Source organism: Apteryx mantelli, chromosome 7, assembly GCF_036417845.1.
Source record: "Apteryx mantelli isolate bAptMan1 chromosome 7, bAptMan1.hap1, whole genome shotgun sequence".
NCBI classification, from domain to species: Eukaryota; Metazoa; Chordata; class Aves; order Apterygiformes; family Apterygidae; genus Apteryx; species Apteryx mantelli.
This window is the reverse complement of record NC_089984.1, coordinates 28,298,618-28,318,820: the sequence shown is the minus strand read 5'-3', so window position 1 is coordinate 28,318,820 and position 20,203 is coordinate 28,298,618. Positions and strand designations below refer to the sequence as shown.

General features: G+C 45.4%; 1 protein-coding gene and 1 long non-coding RNA gene across 5 annotated transcripts in view; one reads left to right on the top strand and one right to left on the bottom strand.

Moving 5' to 3' along the window:
• The window catches only part of ENTPD1 (ectonucleoside triphosphate diphosphohydrolase 1), a 32,651-nt gene extending 14,707 nt beyond the window's left edge, over nucleotides 1–17,944 (bottom strand). For 2 of the 4 annotated variants that reach the window (XM_013955014.2, XM_067300092.1), the window contains exon 1: nucleotides 6,938–7,284. In XM_013955014.2, the coding sequence (XP_013810468.2) occupies nucleotides 6,938–6,953 (16 nt within the window). In that variant the 5' untranslated portion in view covers nucleotides 6,954–7,284. Of the gene's footprint in view, nucleotides 1–3,670; nucleotides 3,776–6,937; nucleotides 7,285–17,878 lie in introns of those variants that run through there. The other 2 variants (XM_067300091.1, XM_013955013.2) reach the window with 2 other exon arrangements.
• On the top strand, nucleotides 12,251–19,666 carry LOC136992464 (uncharacterized). Its single transcript, XR_010884737.1, has 3 exons — nucleotides 12,251–12,419; nucleotides 15,908–15,999; nucleotides 18,088–19,666. It is a non-coding gene; the product is annotated as an uncharacterized lncRNA (long non-coding RNA).
• Nucleotides 19,667–20,203: the final 537 nt, after the last annotated feature.

Here is a 20,203-nt window from a genome sequence, read left to right as displayed (position 1 = left end):
GCCTTCAGACAAATGAAAAGCAGCGGGGAAAAAAAAAGGAACATATGCTACTCTTCATGTCTACTGGAGGTAAAATCTAAAGTGTTGGGCCTGAACTTCAGTGAAGTTCAAGCTAGACTTCAGGAAAATAATTCTGGCAGTAAGGATGGGTAAGCCATAAGAAAAATGGCTGGGGGTTGCTGGGTCCCCTCTCTCGGCACCATTCCAGCTGATCCTGCCTTGGGCTGGGGGGTGACTCCTTTTCTTTTCTCCCAGCTCTATTTCCTAGGGTTCAGAAAGCAGGGAAGTAGCAAAAGGAGGGTGATGCACTCATAAGTATTCCAAGAGCAAGGAGCAATGCAAAGGGTATGCACTCCTCTCACGGGATAGAGCTGCAGTTGCTTGAACAAGTCTGTTCTCCCCCGCTCCCAGGAAAGCTCCAGGCTGCACCCAAACCTAACGCTGTCCTCCTTCCTCTCATACTTCTGCTGCCCCTGCAACCACCCTGCTGTCCATACCTACAGCATTGCTCGGGGTGGGAGCACCCCATCCTTTTGGTCCTTTTACAGTTGTGCCTGGGATAGGGCCCTGGGAAACTGTGCAGGACCTCTTGGACGAGCCCTCACTACTTTCCTGGCAAAGAGCGCAGGGCGATCCTTGCGAGCTGGAGGGTGCTAGAGGCAGCAAAAGCTGAGCAGCAGCAAGATCCTGAAACAAAGGAGCCGGCAGCACACAGGCCCCTTCTCTGCCTTCCCGCAGCCGACCGCCTGGCCGGAAGGCGACACAGAGGGGCTTTGTGCTCAGCGCCGAGCCCCACGTCCCTCGCTCCCACTGGCGCTGCGGCACGGGTTTGCTGCCGCAGGAGCGATGGCAGGGGGGCTGCGGGCAGGAGCCGCCGCGACCCGGGCAGCGCCGCCGCCAAGCCCCCGGGCAGCGCGGCGCGCAAAGCGCATTCCTGCCGCCGGGAGTCGTTCCCACGGCGCCCCGGCAGCCTCGGAGGCGCTTCTCCGCCTCCCCGAGCCGTTCACCAGGCAGAGAGAGGAGCCGAGATCGCGGCCCCCCCCCCCCCCCAGCCTCCCATCCCCGCGCGATGTCTTCCTCCCTGTTATTACACGGCTGGCATTCGCCTTCCCCACCAAAACCTTCCTGACGCCGATGCTGTTCGTTATATAGTCTCGCAGTAGGAAGATATTCTTCTCTTTTACATCCCGGCCGTCAGACTGAGACACTCAAATACAACCAACAAGTAGCAGGATATTTCTGACACAGTGGCCACTAAATAGTTAATTATCACGTTTAAACGATGTTTACTAAGCTAAGTCCATACCCTATTTAGGATTCACAGATAAAAGAGGTTTTCAGATCAGAAGGAACAACTGTTATCATTTACCTCAATCTTCCGTTACTGATTTTCTGCTCCTAGCCTACCAAAACTATGTTTTAACTGAAGTAGATTTATTACTATTATCCACAAAACCTGAAATTTCATCACAAAATATCTAGAAAATTCAATACATTCCCCCCACTCGCAAAGTTTATCACCCAAGTTATTTCTTTAATATATTTGGTTATCAGATGATGCAAACACATCTGTCTTTTGCAAAAAAAAGAAGCATCAAGAATGGCCACCTTTTCAGCTTTATTATTATTGATAGCTCTAATATGTCAGCTTCCAACAGACCTATACTGCTGCCAGGTTTCCTTTTGTGCTCAATATGCTCTAAATTCTTCTTTATCATTCATAACTCCACTGGCTGCAAATTTATCCTAATACTTCCTTTGACCATATTCTACACTTCCTAACTTTAAATTTACATTAATTGCAATCAGCTTCCCTTGTTTTCTTAAATTTGCCTCTTTTTTTTTTTTACAGATATTTTTATTTTTTAAATTAGCATAACTTTCAACTGTTGGATTAAGGCTTTTGGGGAATAGAGGAAGAAGTTAATAGACAGCTTCTGATTAGCATTCGTATTCAGCTATTTTAAATTCTCACTCCGCTGACTCAGCTCAAATATTTTTAAATTTGGGAGATCACTTCTTTAAAGAGCTACTAGACATTATTTGTTAATATACAAACAATGTGCATTACTTAATGCTTGCCTATAAGTAATAATTCTTAGTTTATTAAGATCTCTTTCTCTACCAAGATCAGTGCCTATATAAAATTCCCTTGTTCTGAAAGTGAAATTACAAGTTATGAGATTGTCATCCTTGATTTTGAGGAATTACACTGTCATTCACTGAAATCTACCATCATATCATAGTTTTTCTCCTAATTGTATTAACAGTCTTGCTATTCACTAACTCTGGCTTCACGACTGGTAACAGGCACTAACTACTGCCTTCACCTGCTGTGGCTTTGGTTGTTCGTTCCCAGGCTCATCCCTGCACACATATCACGTTCAACTATTTAATTGTAGCTCCCGCTGTTTAAGATAAGGCCATTGCTTTAAGAAGGTCAGGCAGTGTGAGAATCATTCCTGTGCACCCCTTCACCCTGTCACCCTCCCAGAGCAGTCCCCATTCCCTGTGCCCCCTCAGCCTCCTGCACCAGGAGGAAGCCAAAGTTGCCATGACAAAAGAAGGGAAATAGCCTCGAGGACAACTGTTTAATTTTTTATCCTTCACTACCCACAATGGGTCAGAAAGTTCAGAAACTTCCTGGAAAACACAAAATCTTGAGCACTGTAAATATTGCTGACCCCCAACAGGAGGTTCTGGCAGGGGGACCGACCGCAGAGAGAAAACACCCAAACCCATTGTCACCCACAGTGCCTTTAGCACCCACAGCACTTCCCAGTGTCAAAGTACACCCTCCCAGCAGCCACCAGTTTCCCTGCACTTCCTCCCCACGAACAGCTGCCCTTTCCTGCGGCAAAGCCATGAGATGTTTGCACATCTCAAGGACGCCTTCCTGAGAACTGCCGATTCCTGGATTCGCCCTCTGCTCTTCGCAACACTACCGCTTTTCAGGGGCTTACTTCCCCAGCAGTATTTTGCCTCCAAAAAACAACGCGCCTATCCAAAGTGCCACATGCAACGAAACAGAGACCAGCCTGCCCGTGCTGCTGCAGCGCGCCGAGACCAAGAGCTTCCTAAGCGTTTCTGCAGAGCACAGCAACCACTTTACCTCCCAAAGTTTCACTTCCCACTTGGGACTGGAAAGTGCTGGAGACCAAACTGCACAACCAGAGTGTTTCAGGCTGGTCCAGCACAAGCAGAGCAGAGTCATCGGCAAATCCACTTTACAGCAAGGCCACAATAGCTGGACCCCACACAGAGGGGCAGGCAAAACGCGCTCCTTGGCCAGCCCAGCGCATGAGTGCATACGCTGGGGACTGTTGTGACACTCATCTGAGGATGGGAATCTGCCTACACCTGGATTTGCCACACTTGCTGCAAGTGCAATTTCCAGGACAGCTTGTTCTTTTCGAGGAGCATGTCTCTTGCCTACTAGATGCCCAGGGAGTTTACTAGTCACCTGGGGGGGGGGGGCAAGGGGGGATGGAAGTAGGGACCTCCAATTTGCAATTAGTTCTAGCAGATGAAGTGAAGAGCCACTTGCTATCAAGGTAGGGCAGCAACCTTGCTCTCTCTCCCTTCCACAAGCCAAGGCAAAGGTTAAGAGTGTGTGCATAAGATAGATTGCTCTCTAGTTAATTAAACATTTCCAGATTTGCCCACTTACCTCCAGCTGTCAGCACTGGTATCTACTTTCCTTACAGCAGGATGTGATACAGGGAACAGCTGGGGATAGTTTGTCTCCTGCTGAGGAGTGCTTCTACTGTCTAGGCTTTATGGAAAAATAGAATGATTTCTCAGAGGTCAGCTTTAATAACTGGGATTCCCACAAACCATGGGGAGAATTCAGCTCATGATATTTGGCATGAATATCATGCTCTGTTCCTCAAGCTGCTACTATTTCCATTTCAAATAGCAGGAAACAAATTATCCCGTGGTATTTTTAGGGACAACCAGTGGGAAGAACAGGGGACCAAAGTCTGTTGCAGGGCAAGGGCCTCAAAATAGTGTCTGAATGTGAGAGAAGAAGTATTTCTTAGAGGTTGCAAAGGCAATAAAAAGCAGATTGGGAAAATAGTAAAAGTTAAATATGAACCTAAATGCTTATGGTTAGAAGAGAATGTTGCAAAGGCTGGAGTCTCATCCAGACTTGGAACAAAACAGCAAAGGAGTTTTGCTGGATGAATTGTCTGGCACAGGATCTCATTAATCTAGAAAGTTCAGATTACTTATTGGAAGAAGAGACACAGTGAATCCCAGGGAGAATTAGGCTCAGGAAAGGAAATCCATTTATAAATCACACCATAGTTTCGCCTTCAATTTCTATTTCTTCATTCTTTATTTTTACAAGGTCCTTGACTCAAACAGTTCAAAATATAAGTGACGTGTTTTAGATAAGACAGCATGGGCACACAGCGGTAACAAGGACAAGGGACTGTCATAACAACCCATCCTTCCAACAAGCCCCTGAGCTGCCCTGCCTGCATGCATTATAGAAGGGGCTGCTCCGGAGGCGTTAGACCCTGCCCAACACCGGGTGACTGAGCAGCCTCCCGGGGAAGCCTCCCAAACATCTGCAGAGACCAAGCCCAGGACTGGAACCAGCAAACAGACATTACAGCTTCTCGCCAAGCACGAGCTGCTCTCCATTCCCTGCAAGAAACTGTAAGCAGAAAAGTCCCTGACCTACCCCTATGCTCTTCCACAGCATTTGCTTCCAGGTTTCTGCTCTGGGCCATGTGTCTACAGAAGACGCATAGCAGGGTAGAGAAATTGGAGTTCTCTCCTGTCAAAAGCCAATAAAATGGAGGTTACTTCAGCTGAAAAGCTGGCAAGCTTGTAACACAATCACTCCAGCGAAAGGAGAGATTTCCAATAGGGAAAAGAGCTACCAACTCTTATTGAGATGGTCACAGCCTTTCAGCAACAGGAATGGCCAAACTTGGGCCCCCAAGAAAGGCAGCTACAAGGTCCGCTTCTTCCCTGCTGCTGCGCTGCACTTCTTGGCCTCTTTGAGCCCATCTAGCCTAGCAGTTCTTCTGGCTCCAGGAGGTCCCAAGCTCAAAGCACAGAGCCCTCCCTTCAGTCCCAGGACCCCCAGGCTAGCAGCAGCACTTACAGCAAGTTAGCATAACAAAAGTCTGAGCACAGACTTTTCCTCACGTCTCTTGCAGGACAAGGGGGATTTAAAAGGCTATTTATTAACAGCTCTGGGACAAAGGAGAAAGAGAAAAAACAAATTCATTTATAAATCAGCAAACTTGTGACTTTAATGGTCTCCTTTGTAATTCCTTAAATGTGGCCTGGAGCTGCCTTGGCATCACTTCTTGCGATTCTAAATCAGCAGGACAGCCCTACTTGGGAAGTAAACTCCCAGATAAGAACAGAATAGCCCTGAAGAAGGAAGCTCTAACTTATGCTGTAACCAGGCTTTTCTTGGCTGCTGCTAGGATTTGAGAAGACTGATAGTGGTCAACTTTCTCACCACTAAACATCAAGCAGTGACTCATCTTTGCGTTTACCTCTACAATCCAGGACATTTGCTTTCCTCTGGGGCAAGGTAGAAACAGGATGAAGAGAGGAAACTCATGAGAGAGCCATCTCAATATTATTCAGTATTGGTTAAGCTTTCAGATAGGAATCAAACTGATCCTGAATACTTTGCCAGATTTTTTTCTTCCATAAAATTTCTCCTACCACAAGCAGGGAAGAACAAAGAGAACTAAAACACTGTTCTGTATCAAGTTACCCATAGCAGAGAAGAGCTGAGCTGAAGTTTCCAGCAATTATTGGTACAAAATTCTAACACAGATATGCAATGTCACCATTTTTTAAGTCAGAAACTGGCTGGAACAGAAGTTTTATCGTGTGGATTGAGAGCCATATAAAAGCACAAGGCAACATATCAAGATGACAGGACATTAGAAAAGCAGCATCAAAGCAATCAGTTTATCACTGATATGGATGAAGGACCAAAGACCTCAAATGAAAATGGTAAATTGCACTGTAACTCATTGGGAGGAACTGCACATCCAGAGAGGATAGATAAATAACCCAAGGTATCTATGGAAACCACCATCCTACACAGGAAACGATATGAGATACAACTTGGAAAAATAAGACAAACATGAAAAATTAACTCAAACTTCAGTTATTCATATGGACAATAACACATGTGGAAAACAGGATTTGGTCCCCAAAAGAGATGCACTTGCTCAAGGAGATGTGAAATGTGGAACTAAGGAGTAACAAGCTGAAGGAGAAATAGAAGTTGTAAGGTAATTGTATCCTACAAAGAGAAATCTGTGTGGCTGTCTCCTCAGAGCAGGTGTGGGAGCCCTAGTTTTGAAAACATTTATAAACTGGCTGGCTAGGATCCCACGCCACTTGTATTCAGATGGTTCTCAGCAGTAGGTCTCCTCCTGGGCCATGACCTGCTCACCCTTTGTACAGATACACTGGAAATCACCACACTTCTTGTGGGAACTGGCCTTTGCAAAGGCAAAAGCCTGCTGAGTAGTTGCGGCTTTGCACTTTCCATCACTGAACATGTCTGATACCTTTCCTTGCACTTTTTTGTCCGATATTTTTGCCCCCAAATTTTCAATATTCAGAGAGTCTCTCACAGCCCTGTTTGGGCACAATAACATTTTTGTATCACTGATCATTTTGAAATAGAAAGTTCTTAAGCTCTGTTTAATTTGTCTGAAGCAGCACTATAAACCAGTTATTAGCAAATAAAGGTTCCATATCTCTTCCTCATTTAAGAATAGAGTACAGTTTTTAAACTGTAGTTTTAAAGGAGATTAATGTAACAAATCTCAGGGCAGGACCTTATGGAATAGGAAGGTGATATATATTTTGAAAAATTATTTCAGTCACACTCATTCCTCAGATTTCTCTCATTCGCACTCGCTCACATCCTCATACTCACAAGCTCCAAGCTGCATGCGTCCAGGCAGTCTGGCCACGATCACTTGTGTGCAACATGGGACAAAGGGTGCCAGGTACCAAGTCCTCACTGCATCTCTTGGATTCCTCTTCAGTGGCGACTATAAGATTTTGAATAGGTCTGTTGTCATCTTTAGGAGCTAGGAGTTATTACTGTGAGATTCTTTTGCATCAGTATCTTGCTTACTTCATCCCCAGAGAACCCTGGGCAAAGTCACTGTCCAGTGCCTTTGTTCCCTCATTTCAGCTACTTCTGTGTCTCTGGTCTGTCCTCCTGCTAGCATAGGAGGAGGAAAGGCACTTGGGATGTGCAGCAACCTTGCTGTCATCCTGCTTTTATCAGAGCACGGGCATTCTGCTGATGAGCCATCTGCACAGGGGCCTTATCAGAGCGCAGGCGGTGTGGGCTTGTTGCAAACACCATATTTGCCTGTGTTTACCCAGTTTTACTGCTGTCGGTCACATCCTTGGTTATCATTGTAGACCATTCTTTTAACGCTCACTGTCTTGTTTCTTCCAGTTCATGCACACACATTTCCATTCATGTTTCATCCAGACCAATCTTGATATTTCTGCTACAAATCTACAATGATGGCACTTAGCTATTACTAGTGAAGCACTCTGTTTTGCCTCAAGTCCTTACATACCCCTCTCCCTCATTGTGGCTTGTTAAAAGCCCTGCAAGTCTGCAGCAGAGCAGAAAAGCTTTGCTCAACACCCACACTGTAGGTTAGCACCATGTAACCTCAAGCCAGATGTGAGAAAGGCTGCTTTATGGGTGCTCAGCTTACAACTACTTGAGAAGTCTGCAGAGAGATTTTACCAATGGCACTATACATATGGGGAGGGGGAACTGGGCAGGGGGGATGGCAACTTCTACTTGCAGTTACAACTGGTCAGCTCCATTTTTTTTGCAGGCTGGCTGCACAGGAACCTTTCCCTCACCCAGAAGAGGGCTGCAATGACCATTGAAATGTCATCAGCTTCACACCTGCCTTCTGCCACTGCAGGCATTATGTGGCTGGAGCTTTGTTTTCTTCCATGCCTTCATCATGGCTGTGAAAAGGCATTTCCTCAGCTTGGTTAGGTTATGGGGGACCCTAATAACAGTCTAACAGCAAGGAAGCAGATTTTTAGGGCAACTAGCCTGGGCTGTGGTCCTGCAAGATGCTCCGCTGCTTGAATGTGGCCAGGTCTTCTGCATGGAGCTCCCAGCAGATCATGCATGAACCCAGTGAGGCTGGAGTAGCTCAAGTAACTAGAGGGCCAATCTGTTGAAATTAGACACCACTTAAATCTGACAGAAGAACAGTGCAGCCTGTCCCTGGGTGTCACTACCAGACTTAGCACAAAGGATTTTAAAACAGTTTACGCCCAGGGTCTTACAGTGCCAATGGTGAGCTGGAGCTGTTTGTAGCCTGTCACATGGTGAGCAGCTCCCTGTGACAGTACAAGCTGAAACCATCGTCACTAATGTAGTCCAGATTTGCTTGTGCTCCCATAACCAAAATCACACAGCAGTGCTAGCATTAGTATCAGCTTCCCCATAAAACTTCTGGTGAGACAGGATAGCTGCAATTATTCTTCAGCAGAACCGCAAGTCTCACAAAGAGGCTTTTTTGTCCACAGAAAATTTTCTCACGCTTATGTCACAACCTTATGATTCCAGCCTTCTCTTAACAGATACACAGTGAGCAAGGCTAGGATTATCTCACATCATTCCCACTACTCCCAGGGTCCCCCTGCCTTTGTGGCTTTCACAACTGGCACCATCTTTTAGCAGTGCTGCCTGCCCAGAACATAAGGGGAGCTAATACCAAATAGGTAACGCCAATCATCATACTTGACTTTGTGTGTTGAATCTCAGCCTTTCCCTGATAATATATCATAGCACTTAAATTCGTCCCAGTGCTTTCCATCCATATATTGCCAAGTAGTTTATCAGTAGTTTAGTCAGCATCATTATCCCCATTGAACAGATCGCAAAAACATGCAAAAGCATGTTTGGAAAGACAGTAACCCAGCCCACTGCCCTGTCCACCAGGCCATCTCATCCACTTGCCTGTGAAGCTCTCACAAACCGAGTCTCGCAGCATGTTCCCTCCCACACACACACGGCTCCCAGGGTCTAGGGGAAGGAGCAGCATGCTTCAAGTACACCTACTCTTAAATTTATCTTCTGCTGTTTTGATTTATTCTCTCTAGTGTTATGCTAGACTAATAGCAGTTTAGAGACTATTGGTCTAATAAAGTACACATATGACTCATGCTAGATTTATGAAGTTCTGTTACAACTTTAAAAACATGGGAAAAATGAAAAATGTCATTTAGGTTTGAGGAAAAGCGCTGATAATCAGAGACAGCAGAGCCCCATAGTGGGAAGGAATGCATTCACTGCGTTTCCTTTTCAAAGTCTAACTTCAAGGATGGAGGGAGGAAAGAACAGTAGAGTAAAGGCAGCTACTACTTTATAAAAGAGCTATGGGCTATCTAACAACAGGCCTGCTGTGTTATATGTAATCACTATGAAATGCTAGTAAACCTAAAGACTAACTGCTACACCACAACAAAAATTCCTGGGACATGGTTTGCAATATATTATCATGCAAGTTTATGGTTACAGCTTCCTGAGAAGTAAACAGGTAGGAAAGGCTCTCCAAGATCCCTATTTACAGAAGTGTATCTATTCCCAGCAAGGCTTATGGGATCCACTTCACATTCTCATGGTTCCCAAGAGGTCACAACACAAAGTCATCCTTAAATTAGCAGAGAAATTACTAGTCTCTTAAGCCGAGACATGCTTTGTAACTTAAAAAGCAACTGTAAAATTACTGCCTTTGATAAGGAGTTCATAGCATGTGCCAGGTTTTGATGTAAAACTTTGTATTTTTAAGAGGAAGTGCAAAGGCTCAGTTTCACAATTGGCTTAAACTCATTTGTTCACCTTGCTATGAAAACATGCTACCCTACCTCTCTCTTTCTTTAGCCATGGTTCTACCTTGCACTTGTACAAATGCAGATGCTTCTTTTCTTTAATGCGTTTTTCTCCCCCACCTCCCCGAGCTACTCTTCAGACAGGTCAGATCTGATGAGGCTGACACAAAGTCACATGAGTGCTAATGAAGTCAGGAGAGCACATGCGTGGGAAAGGAGTGGTGGTGGTGTGTGGGTGGGGGAGGTTGGACTGCTCTGTTCAATAGGCTGGGTAGACAGCTTAACCCAACTGTGTGTTAAACCACTGAAATCATCTTTAAACTTGTGACTGATTAATTTCAGAACAAAGTCTTAATTCTCTCTGGCTAATGAAAGAATAAGTCCTACAAAATATTATTGGATTTTTTTTTTCTTTATGGCTTCCATGCTTTTCTTTCATAACAGTGTTTTCAAGTTCTGTAAACAAGAACCTGACTGCTTGCTTTACTAGAATAAAGTTCTTTTCAGCTTAAGCTGGTTTAATGTTTACTGCAGTCTCAGAGCTGACAAACAGTTTGCTTCCTATATTATTTCAGCAAAGCACCACTAAATAAATAGAAGCTGCAGATCAGCCTATCAGGCACATGCACTCAAGGCAAAATTGCCCATTTCCAGCGTTTCCCACGAAGCTGCTAGAGCCAGCAGCTGAGGGCTGATCTTGGCCAAAGCCGATATCCTCCCTGGCAAGGGCTGCCCAGCACTGCTCTCGCAAAGAGCAGCTGGAGAGGGGGCACTTTCTAGGTGAGGAACGAATCCCATTTGGTTGCCCCTTCCCACTGCCCATGCCGTGCTCTGCGTACTGCTCTGCCTTCCCTCCTGTTTTGTTCTGACTCCCTGAGCTCTGCCACAGGGCACAGATACTGCTATTGCATCAGCTGCGCTGCAGAGGCCCCCAAATCCACTTCATTCCTCACTTTGGGAGGCTCCGTCCCCTCCTTGCCAAGGCCAGGGAGGATTGCGCACAGAGGCTGCTCCCTCCCCTTCCCCCTCGGCAGTGTCACTATTAGTTAACATTTAGAAACCACAACAGCCTTAACGGCAGTTCCCGCTCAGGAGCCCTCCAAGCAGAGCGCGAAAACATTGCAAACCAACACAAAGGGGTAAAAGTGGTTTCTACATCTTGGGCTGCTGATTCACCTTCTCCAGGCAGCATGCAAAGCTCAAAGGCCAGTTACGGTTTGAGCTTTTGCTGAGAAGCTGCAGATAGTTAATGAAAAAACAAGCTACTTCTCGTTCCTCTGTAAAAATAGGTCAATTTTCTTTTCATTCTCTTCCCCAAGAAAGACCCTATACGATCAGGACAGAGATTCTCAAGAGGAACAAAAAACAAAGGGGACAATATAAGTTCAGCTAGGATCCTTTAACAACTTCTTCTGTGAAGCAAAAAATGCTTGATCAAAGGTGCAAGTTTCAGTCCATAAACTGTCCAACCATTGTGCAAGGGTTACTTTTGGGCAGAAGAGGCACAGTCCACAGCTAGATGAAGGTCACAAGGGACAACAGGACAGCATGGATCAGATTGATGGGCATGAATCTTCACATACTGGAAGCTTAACTGCTGCCTACAAAACATGTTGGCATTACAAGGGGGATTTCAAAGGTAGTTTGAAGGCAGACAGTGAGGCAGCTCTGCAGATTCTCATCGGAAGTTCCTCCTGGGCTCCTCCATGGGAGGACCCAGGGAGCAAGAGCCCCAAAGGACTCATTTAAGAGCTATAACAGGTAGAGGGCAGAGGCTGGTAGCATTGCAGACACTGGCTGAGTACTGACGGAGGACTGACAGCAGTGACCAGGCTGCTGCACACTGTCTGTGCAGGCCTTGAGCATGAAGAGGAGAAGCGGCATGAAGCCAATGCCATAAAGCAGGAGACAGAGGGGTGCAGAGCAGAAAGGGAGATGGGGCCAGAAGAACAAGCTGGAAAACTGATCTTTTCGGCAGCGTTTGGGAGGAGTGAGTGTGTGAGAGGACCCGAGCAGATGAATTTGTTCAGTGTACACTTAGCCGACTGTGTTCCCTTCCATCTGGTCACTCATGCTTTTTCCTTTAACTCATTTCTGAATTTGTACTGCTAATGCAGCACTGTTACAGAGCACAGCGCTGTTTTTGTGTCACTCCTTGTCTTACAACGAAGTTCCGAGCAACTTTCAACCCTTGCCTCCTCCTGTTCTCTCGCTTCAACTGGTGTTGGCATTCAAGCAGCTGCAATGAACCAGATAAGCAGAAAATTATTCCAGGAAAAAAAGAAAAAAGGCTGGGGACAAGGTCAAGCTTCCTCTCTCCCCTTTTTTAACAGCATAGACTGATGTCAAGTTAAACCAACTGTGGAAGAAGAGCCTTTGGCTCTGCTGCTCCACACGAATGCACATTGGCAACAGCTCTGTGGATAAGAAACTCCACGATGCAGCACCTGCCATAAACCTTCAACTATACTCAGGGAAGTTTCCACAGAGTGGAGAGATGAAGCTAGTTCTCACATCTAGCTGATAAAAAGGTAAGCAAATATAGTGTAAGAAATGGTCCCATCTAACATCTTCCAGAGAAGCAGCCTATGTGTTTCTCTTGGGAATATACTGCAGAATTTTATGGTTCAGTTTCATTGGTCTCAAGCAATAGTAATCCCTTATGGGCTGGCTCCTCCCCAGAGTCACCTCAGAACGATGATTCTAGTTTGACCTAAAGCTCAGCCTAAACATTTCTGTCCTTAAACACATCCACTGCTCTTCATCATTCCAACAGCCTTAAACAAATCAGTTCCAAGCTGAGAACCTGACTTGTATCTCAACTCCAGTCAAATCGGATGCAACTCCATGGTACACAGTCAGTGTGCACAACAAGAGAATTAGGACTAGCAAGACGGTACAAAATACCTAGTGTGTGTGCACGCACACACGTGTGTGTTGTGGGGGGTAACTCCAAAGATGGGTTTGCTCATTGCTTTCAAGCCCACCGGTGCTCCAGGTGCAAAGGTGTCTTGGGAAAAGAAGGAATGTGACCAAGCCTGATATTTTCACGCCATGCTAAGCCAGCTATGCAATTTAGGAAAGGCCACAAGAGCTATCAATTTTTAGTGTTTGTAACCTTTCCCTTTTCAGGTGTCCAGCCTCTTAAATTTATTCCTTTTCTTCTAGGAAATGCTTGAATGTTTTCTAAGTTTTTCTGGTAATTACCAGCCAGAAAGCAAACACAGGTTGCAGTGGTCACAACACAGCTGACCAGAGAATAGCTTTCCCCCTCTGCCATGCATCCATTGTATATACCATTTAAGATAGCCATAACTCATAGCTTTTTTTGCTATCAATACATACGCATATTTTTTCCAGACAACATTGTCCAGAAACCTTTTTCCCTCTCTATTCAGTATTCGAATGTCCAGCTTTCTTCCCCAAAGTTGCATTAGCCATGCTTTCGCAAGCTGGCTTGAAGCCTATTATTTGCTCTTTACGTTTCCAACCACTCTTGGCTTCCCTAGACTTTTTCCTCTGACTTAATTGGTATTTGCACTGGTTCTTGCAGTGCTGATAAACTCCATCTGTAAATCAGCAGTCATTTTATATTTTCTGGATCATTACTGAAAATGGTTAATACCATCAGGCCTCTTGCATAACACCTCTGAAAACAGCTGTTGAATGACAATTTCCTTTTGACAACTGTTTATGAGGCCAGTCTGTTATCCAGGTCTTAATTCATTTAGTTCATTCTTTAGCGGAGAGTCACAGGGAGACTTTTGTAGTCAGAATAAAATCAGAAATGCATCTATTGCTTTGGAGAGGCTTAAACATGAGAGGTATTAATATCTACTCTTCTCAACGACATTCATTATCTCTGAAAAATAAAACAAGCAGATATGAAGTCAGAAGATAGGCCAGGTAATGGACTGTCTGCACCAGCCTTCCCTGTTGTAGGCTCGTAATTCATCCTGGGTATCAAACGCCAGCCAGGGAGATGTCTTGTTCCGTTTCCCCTTCTGTGAGGAGGCTGCTAGTCATTAGAGAAGTCAGGGTCTAGAAGTCTTTTAGCTTACAGCCTCAATTTATTCGTGGGCAGTTGATATTCCCTTGATATTTTTTTTTTAATGAAATTTTTTTTTCTAAAACTCCAGTGAGCCTCCAGCCTTCTTCAGAGAAATAGATCAAGCAGCAGATGTTAAAGGTGATAACATACATAAGACAAAACACAGCCTGGTTTTAGCAAAGAAGAGTCATGCTAGGCTTATTTGATATCTATTTTTTAAGTCAGCTGACTTCATAAAGAGGAGGAATATAGACTTCAAGAAAGCAAGGACAAACAAAAATGTCTGGAAGTACTTGGAATTCTTTCCCCCTTTTAAATACATACAATATTTGCTATTCTCTAGCCATTGAGTACCCAAACCAAAGGGAACATATTCCTTAAAGTACATGTTGCCAACAGACTCTTATAGACTCAATCATTATCCCCATGTGGAGATAAATATGCTCACTTGAGGGGATCACATTACATCACAGGTCTGCTTCCATGTTGGACGAATAATTTCCTTTCCTATACATTCATTCCTATTATCCATTTTGCCAGTTCTACCCATTTCCACAATAGCATTATTCTGAAAACTGCTTTGACAAGTGTCTAAACAAAAGAAAATAAAAAAGCCCCAGCTGTTAAGACTTGATCAGTGGGGAAACTTGCCTAACAATTTAGGCAGAACTGATGTCAAACTAATTTGGCAGTAGTTCTCTGGGCTACCCATAATCACACTGCTGGAGCATTGGATCAACACTAGCATCCTTCCAGCTGTCTGATTTTCCTGGTGTTCTACTCCAGTCTATTGAAAACTATCGTCACTGAGCATAGATATCCTCAGTAAGTATTTGGTGCATTTAATCTCAAATAGTTATAAAACTTTTATTCCTAAGAAATGTTAATCAAGAAAACTGGCTACTTAGTCACAATACTACCATAAAATATTCCTTCGTATCTGAATTCATCTTATATTTTTTCCAAATTTGGAAAAAATATTTAGCAAGCATTTCTGTGTTTTTTCCAGTCGTCATTAAAATCTTACCCTCTCCACTTCCATAACGATTATGCAATTGCTAGATATGTTTTGTTCCTAACACACATAGAACGTCTCCTTTGAATTGTGCTTGGTCCTGCTAACTTTAGATTTTCCCCTAACATCTTTATTTTCTCTAAATAATCTTCCACAATTCACAGCTTGTATTTTGTATCAGATTTCCTGTTTTTCCACTTTTTTCATTTCCTCTTTTTCCACTTCCTTCGCATTTGCTTATTTTAACTTCTATTTGTTGCTTTCACTGCTCCAATGAACTAGCCAAAGTCATTCTCGTTCTTGTTTCTGGAGCACTAGTCAGCATGTGTTCTTTAAATTCTCAGTCTTCATTCATGTTTCTTCACCTACATTTCTTCCCTCAGATTTTGCTTTATTACTGGAACTAGCATTGCCTATCCATACGGGAACAATCACTGGTCCATAAAGAGCAGCCATCTGACAGACTAGCTATTAATTCATCATCACCTATATAAAGCTCCAAAATGGAGTTCTCTCTTGTTCAATTTTACATAAAATAACCTTTTATGTTAAAAAAAATTGTATGTTTTTAAAAGGTATACTACTCTTTACTGCTGTCTGCATAAAACCAGTATCATGTTTCCCCCAGACTGAAGTTCCCCACATTTACACATAGTTTTTAAACTGTGTCACACTTTCTACCCAAGAAACTCTTCATACTGGTCACTGACATAAGCCGTTCCTACAGAGGAACGGCTCCAAGCAGAATTTCTTCCTTGGCTGTGTTACCATACTAATCCAGATTACCATCAGTTCTACCTAGAATCAGTATCAAAAAATACTGGCTTTCTAAAGTTGAAGAGTAGCATTTCAAAACTGCGTGTTACAATCACCGCGGACAAAATTCTCAGGGGGACAACAGGCCTGTTTGTCCTTCACTGTAACTCTCCTGAATAATTCCTTTTCGTTGACAGGACATGCCCTCAGCGTGCACTTCTGACTCATTTCAAGGTGAAAACTTTCCTACTGGCTGGTAGATACCATCTGTCCTGGGCTCCCCTGTGTCGTAAGTATTGACTGCTGCCCCTGAAAGACATACCGTGCTTTTTTTTTTTTTTTTTTTTTAAAAAGAAACTGCCTCATGTTTTCTTCTCCCACACGCTAAAAATGCATCTTTTTGCCATTTGTTGCACCAGTTTTAATTAGGTCCTTGCAAGACAACTTGCATTTTCTGCAATTCAGCCCAATCTGCCACCATCACCACTTCTTCCAGAATTAGCTTGGTATTAACTGGTAGTTCCCTTCCGGCTTTTTGTTCAAAATTCCAGTTTCTAAGTGAAGGCTTATTTGGTCCTCTTTGCTAAATCACAGTTCTCATCCTCTAAGTTTTTTTTCTGTGATTCCTCACCTCACTAGCAAAGGCTTCTCCTTTCATGCATTACATTTCCTTTTTGGAATGAAATTTTTTAAAGACCAGTTTCAAAGCTATTCTTATCTCCCTCCTCAGAAGAGGCAAATTATTCCTAAATATTTCCAGCTTCACTCATGACCTCACAAATTAATGAGCTAGCCTCCCACTTCTGCCAGTCTTTGCTTTAAGTTTTGATGCAGGTCAGACTGAGAAAACACTTCAAGCACCATTCATTACATTGCATGAAGTCGAAAACTTGAGGGACGAACGGAAGGAGAGGTGTAGTTTGCCATTTTATTTTGCTTATTCTGAGAAAAAAACCAAACACCTTTTGATACCCTGTTGTATTAACAATGATAAGTGAGAGTTACTTGCTCCTAATACTGAACAAGAAACTACCAAAATACTGAAAAGTTAACCAACCATTAAATTGAGAGAGAAGCTTAGGGATAAGTTTGTGCCCAGACCCTTTTCCAGTTTACTACTACTTGCCTGAGTTCCTGCTTTGTATTTAAGAGCCACACAAAGAGCCTCCCGTTGCTGGTAGCACAGAAGGGATGCACGTATTGCAGAAGTTGCTGTAAGCAGGGTGTAAGACACCCAGAAAGCCAACAGCAGATTCTAAACTAGGAAACGTTTCTGCCAAGTGCTAAGCGTGACAAGTGCTCTTACGTTTCGTGCTATGTGCACCATGCCAGCTGATTATAAAAGGCAAGCTCTGGCACAAGATGCATATCTTGTAGGAAAAGACTACCACGCAGCAAGTATCTTTAGCTGATGCGAGTGCCCCAGGATCCCCAGGGCTGCAGCTCGCAGGGTGCCCGGGGGCATCCTCCTCCCCCCTCGGGAGAGCGCTTGCCCTCCTCATCCCTTGCAGCTCCGACCCCAAGCATCGAGAGCCCCCGCACAGCGAGTCCTCAAGGCTATCACCTTCCAGCTGGGTTTCCTAACAGCCCGTACTCCCACGGAGAGTTTGGGTTTTTTTTTTTCCCCCTTCTCTTTTACCGAAGGGCTTTTCTCTGTGCCCTGGGGCTCGGCTCAGCCCTCCTGGCACCGCTGCCGCAGCCCCGCTGAGCAGCCGCCAGCCGCGCCGGCTCCTCGCTCCGCGCCGGGGAATCCCGCGGACTGACGCGGCCAAACTTCCGCGGGACGCCCCGGCCCGCGGAGCCGCCGCGCACAGGAAGCGCCCTCCGCCCGGCTCCGCGGCCCCCCGCGCCCCCGCCGCACGCTCGGGGTCCGCCGACCCCAAAGGGCGCGGGCAGCCGGGCCCCCAGGGCGCTTTACTGAAGCGGGTTTTTGCGCGGGGCGGGACTGCGGCAGGCTGCAGCGGCGCGGAGCGCGGCGAGACCCCCGCGCCGCCTCCGCGGAGCGCGGCTGCGCCGCCAGCGCAGCGCAGCGCCGGGCGCCGCGGGCGCCCCCGGAGCTCGGCGCGCAGGGATGCTGGCTCCGGGCGGCCCCGAGAGATCCCCACCTCCGCCCTCCTCGCCCAAGGTCAAGGCTGGTGTTTAAAGCAGTGATTCGCTGCTGTCCTCACCCTTTGGCTCGTCCATCGGTGCCAGCGCTCGCTCCCTCCTCTCTCCCCCTCCTCCTTGCTCAGCTTCTGCCGGCTCCGAGCTGCCTCAGCGAGAGGTGCACATGAAACTGGGCGCTTTAATGGTCCATGGCTGTGGGAGGGGTTAGTTTAACTCTACATGGCTTGGAACTGATCCAGCTTGAACTGACCTACGGCTCTCCTTCAAGCAGAAATTACCTCGGAGCAGCATTATCGGTGCCCGGGGCTCCTCAGCGTCTGTCCAGATGGTCCTGCAGCAGCGGGGTTAGCAGCTCGTGTGCCCCGGGTAACCTGGCTAACACCGGAATAGCCTCCGTTTGCTCCTTCGGGGCTGTAATCTGAAGCAGGATTGCATCCCTGTCTCAGAGGGAAATGGCATTTTGGCTGCAGAAAGCAATTTGTCAGTCTTCAAAGTCACACAACACTGAGCAGATTGCCTTAGCTCCAGTGGGGTACATGGAAAGAAGAACCAGCCTCAGAAGAGATAACCCTCTTCATTTCCAGATAGGAGGTCCAGCTCACAGGAGGGGGAAAAAAAAAGATAAGTTTGCAATAATTGCTGACAAGTCACCTCCCTGTGTCTACCTGCCCCACAGAATGAGTTCTCCCCCCTTGCTGCAGCTCATGAGAAGCACCACAAAAGACAGCTTCTTTTAGCTACTTGCCAGGAAAGTCCAGAGGCAGCCACCTACACCTTGCAGTGATCCCCCCCTTGTCCCCAGTGCCTGCAATCTCCCCTGATCAGTTCTGCACCATCCTGGGCAGACCCCCCCATGAATGAGACATATGAGACAGCCCTGGATGAGCAACTTTCTCTATAGCTTCTTGCGTCCAAGCTTCTTCCTGGCACCATCTGTCCCCCTTCACCCCAGCTTTGGACTGGTTAGCCTCCCACTCCAAAGGGAGCCACCCACCACCGTGCTCCTTCACCTCCTTTTTCAAGCAGTGGCCTTCAGCTTCCCAGCCCTTAGGGCTCTTCCACTCACCCCAAGACTTCCCCAATGCTTGCCCAGAGAAGAAGATGCTGGAGCACAGTCCACCACCAGTAGCCAGCTGCCAATGCCCTGCCTGTGGCAGAGCCAGCTGCCCTGTTACATGGACTTGGCTTCGCTTTTACTGACTCATCTTCTTGCTCCTGGAGACTCCTGTTTGCACCTTACCTTGCCCACTGGCATGCCACCACAGCCTACCGCCTGCCAGCTCCATGTCAACCAGCTGCTTCCCGAGAGATTGCCACAAGGAGAAGCCCCATGGCGAAGAGTTTTCTTTCTCTCGGTGGAGAGAGACAGGCAGATCACAGTCCCTGCAGGCCAAGACCAGGACATGAATAGCACATCCAGGATCAGGGCTAGTATCTGGATGAGGCCTTCATGAAGATGACGATCTGACACTGTAGTTCCCTCTGATGGTGAAGTCTTTCACAACTGTTTTTCTGCTTGCTGCAATATCTCTAGATACTCCTTCAATTCTCTTCAAATTCCTTTAATAAACTCCCATCTGCTGCCTTCATTACAAAAGGAACTGCTCTTTCTTATTTACAAACATAAAATTGACCAAGTTTGCATTACTGTAATCTGATAAGATGATGCTCGGGGTTATAATCTTCCCAGGAAAAGGGAAATAGGAATCTACATCAAAATAAAGGTCTACATAAAAATGGAGGCATTTTTGAGTTTTGGGATTTTTTTTTGAAGTATTGACAGCCACCCAGTCAAAAGCTTAAGAAGCGGTATTTCAGCAGACAAAACTGAAGCTGGGCTGTAGATGGTATTTGTCACCTTCTTATTCAGAAAGATTGGCCCTCAGCAGCTCAAGAGAGAACCGACATTGCTCCAGTGAAAACATGGCAACATTTTTAAAGGGTTTAACATGGCAGAAGTAATTATGTCAGTCACCCTGACATCAGTCATAAAAGTAAGGGTGCAACTGATACAAGGCTGAATTAATACATACAATTTAAACTCTCCAAGATAATTAATACCAATAGATTTGTAGAAAATATCACAAATTTAGAGAAAAATATTTATCTCTCCATATCTTTTCAGATTGAGAAAACATACCAATCATACACTTCTTCAAAGATACTTGCTAGAACAGTGTCATCACAACAAATAAAGCAGAACTATATAAAATCAATATACCATATGTTAAATGAATTAAACCTAGCTGAATGGTAATTTTTAAAATACAGTTAGACTCTGGGACTGATTCAGACAGCTGTGTTTAGACTTACTGGCTCTGTACCTGGACACTCATGAAGCTCAGTCAATTCAGCTTACAGAAGCACTTACCAAATAGCTGGGGAAC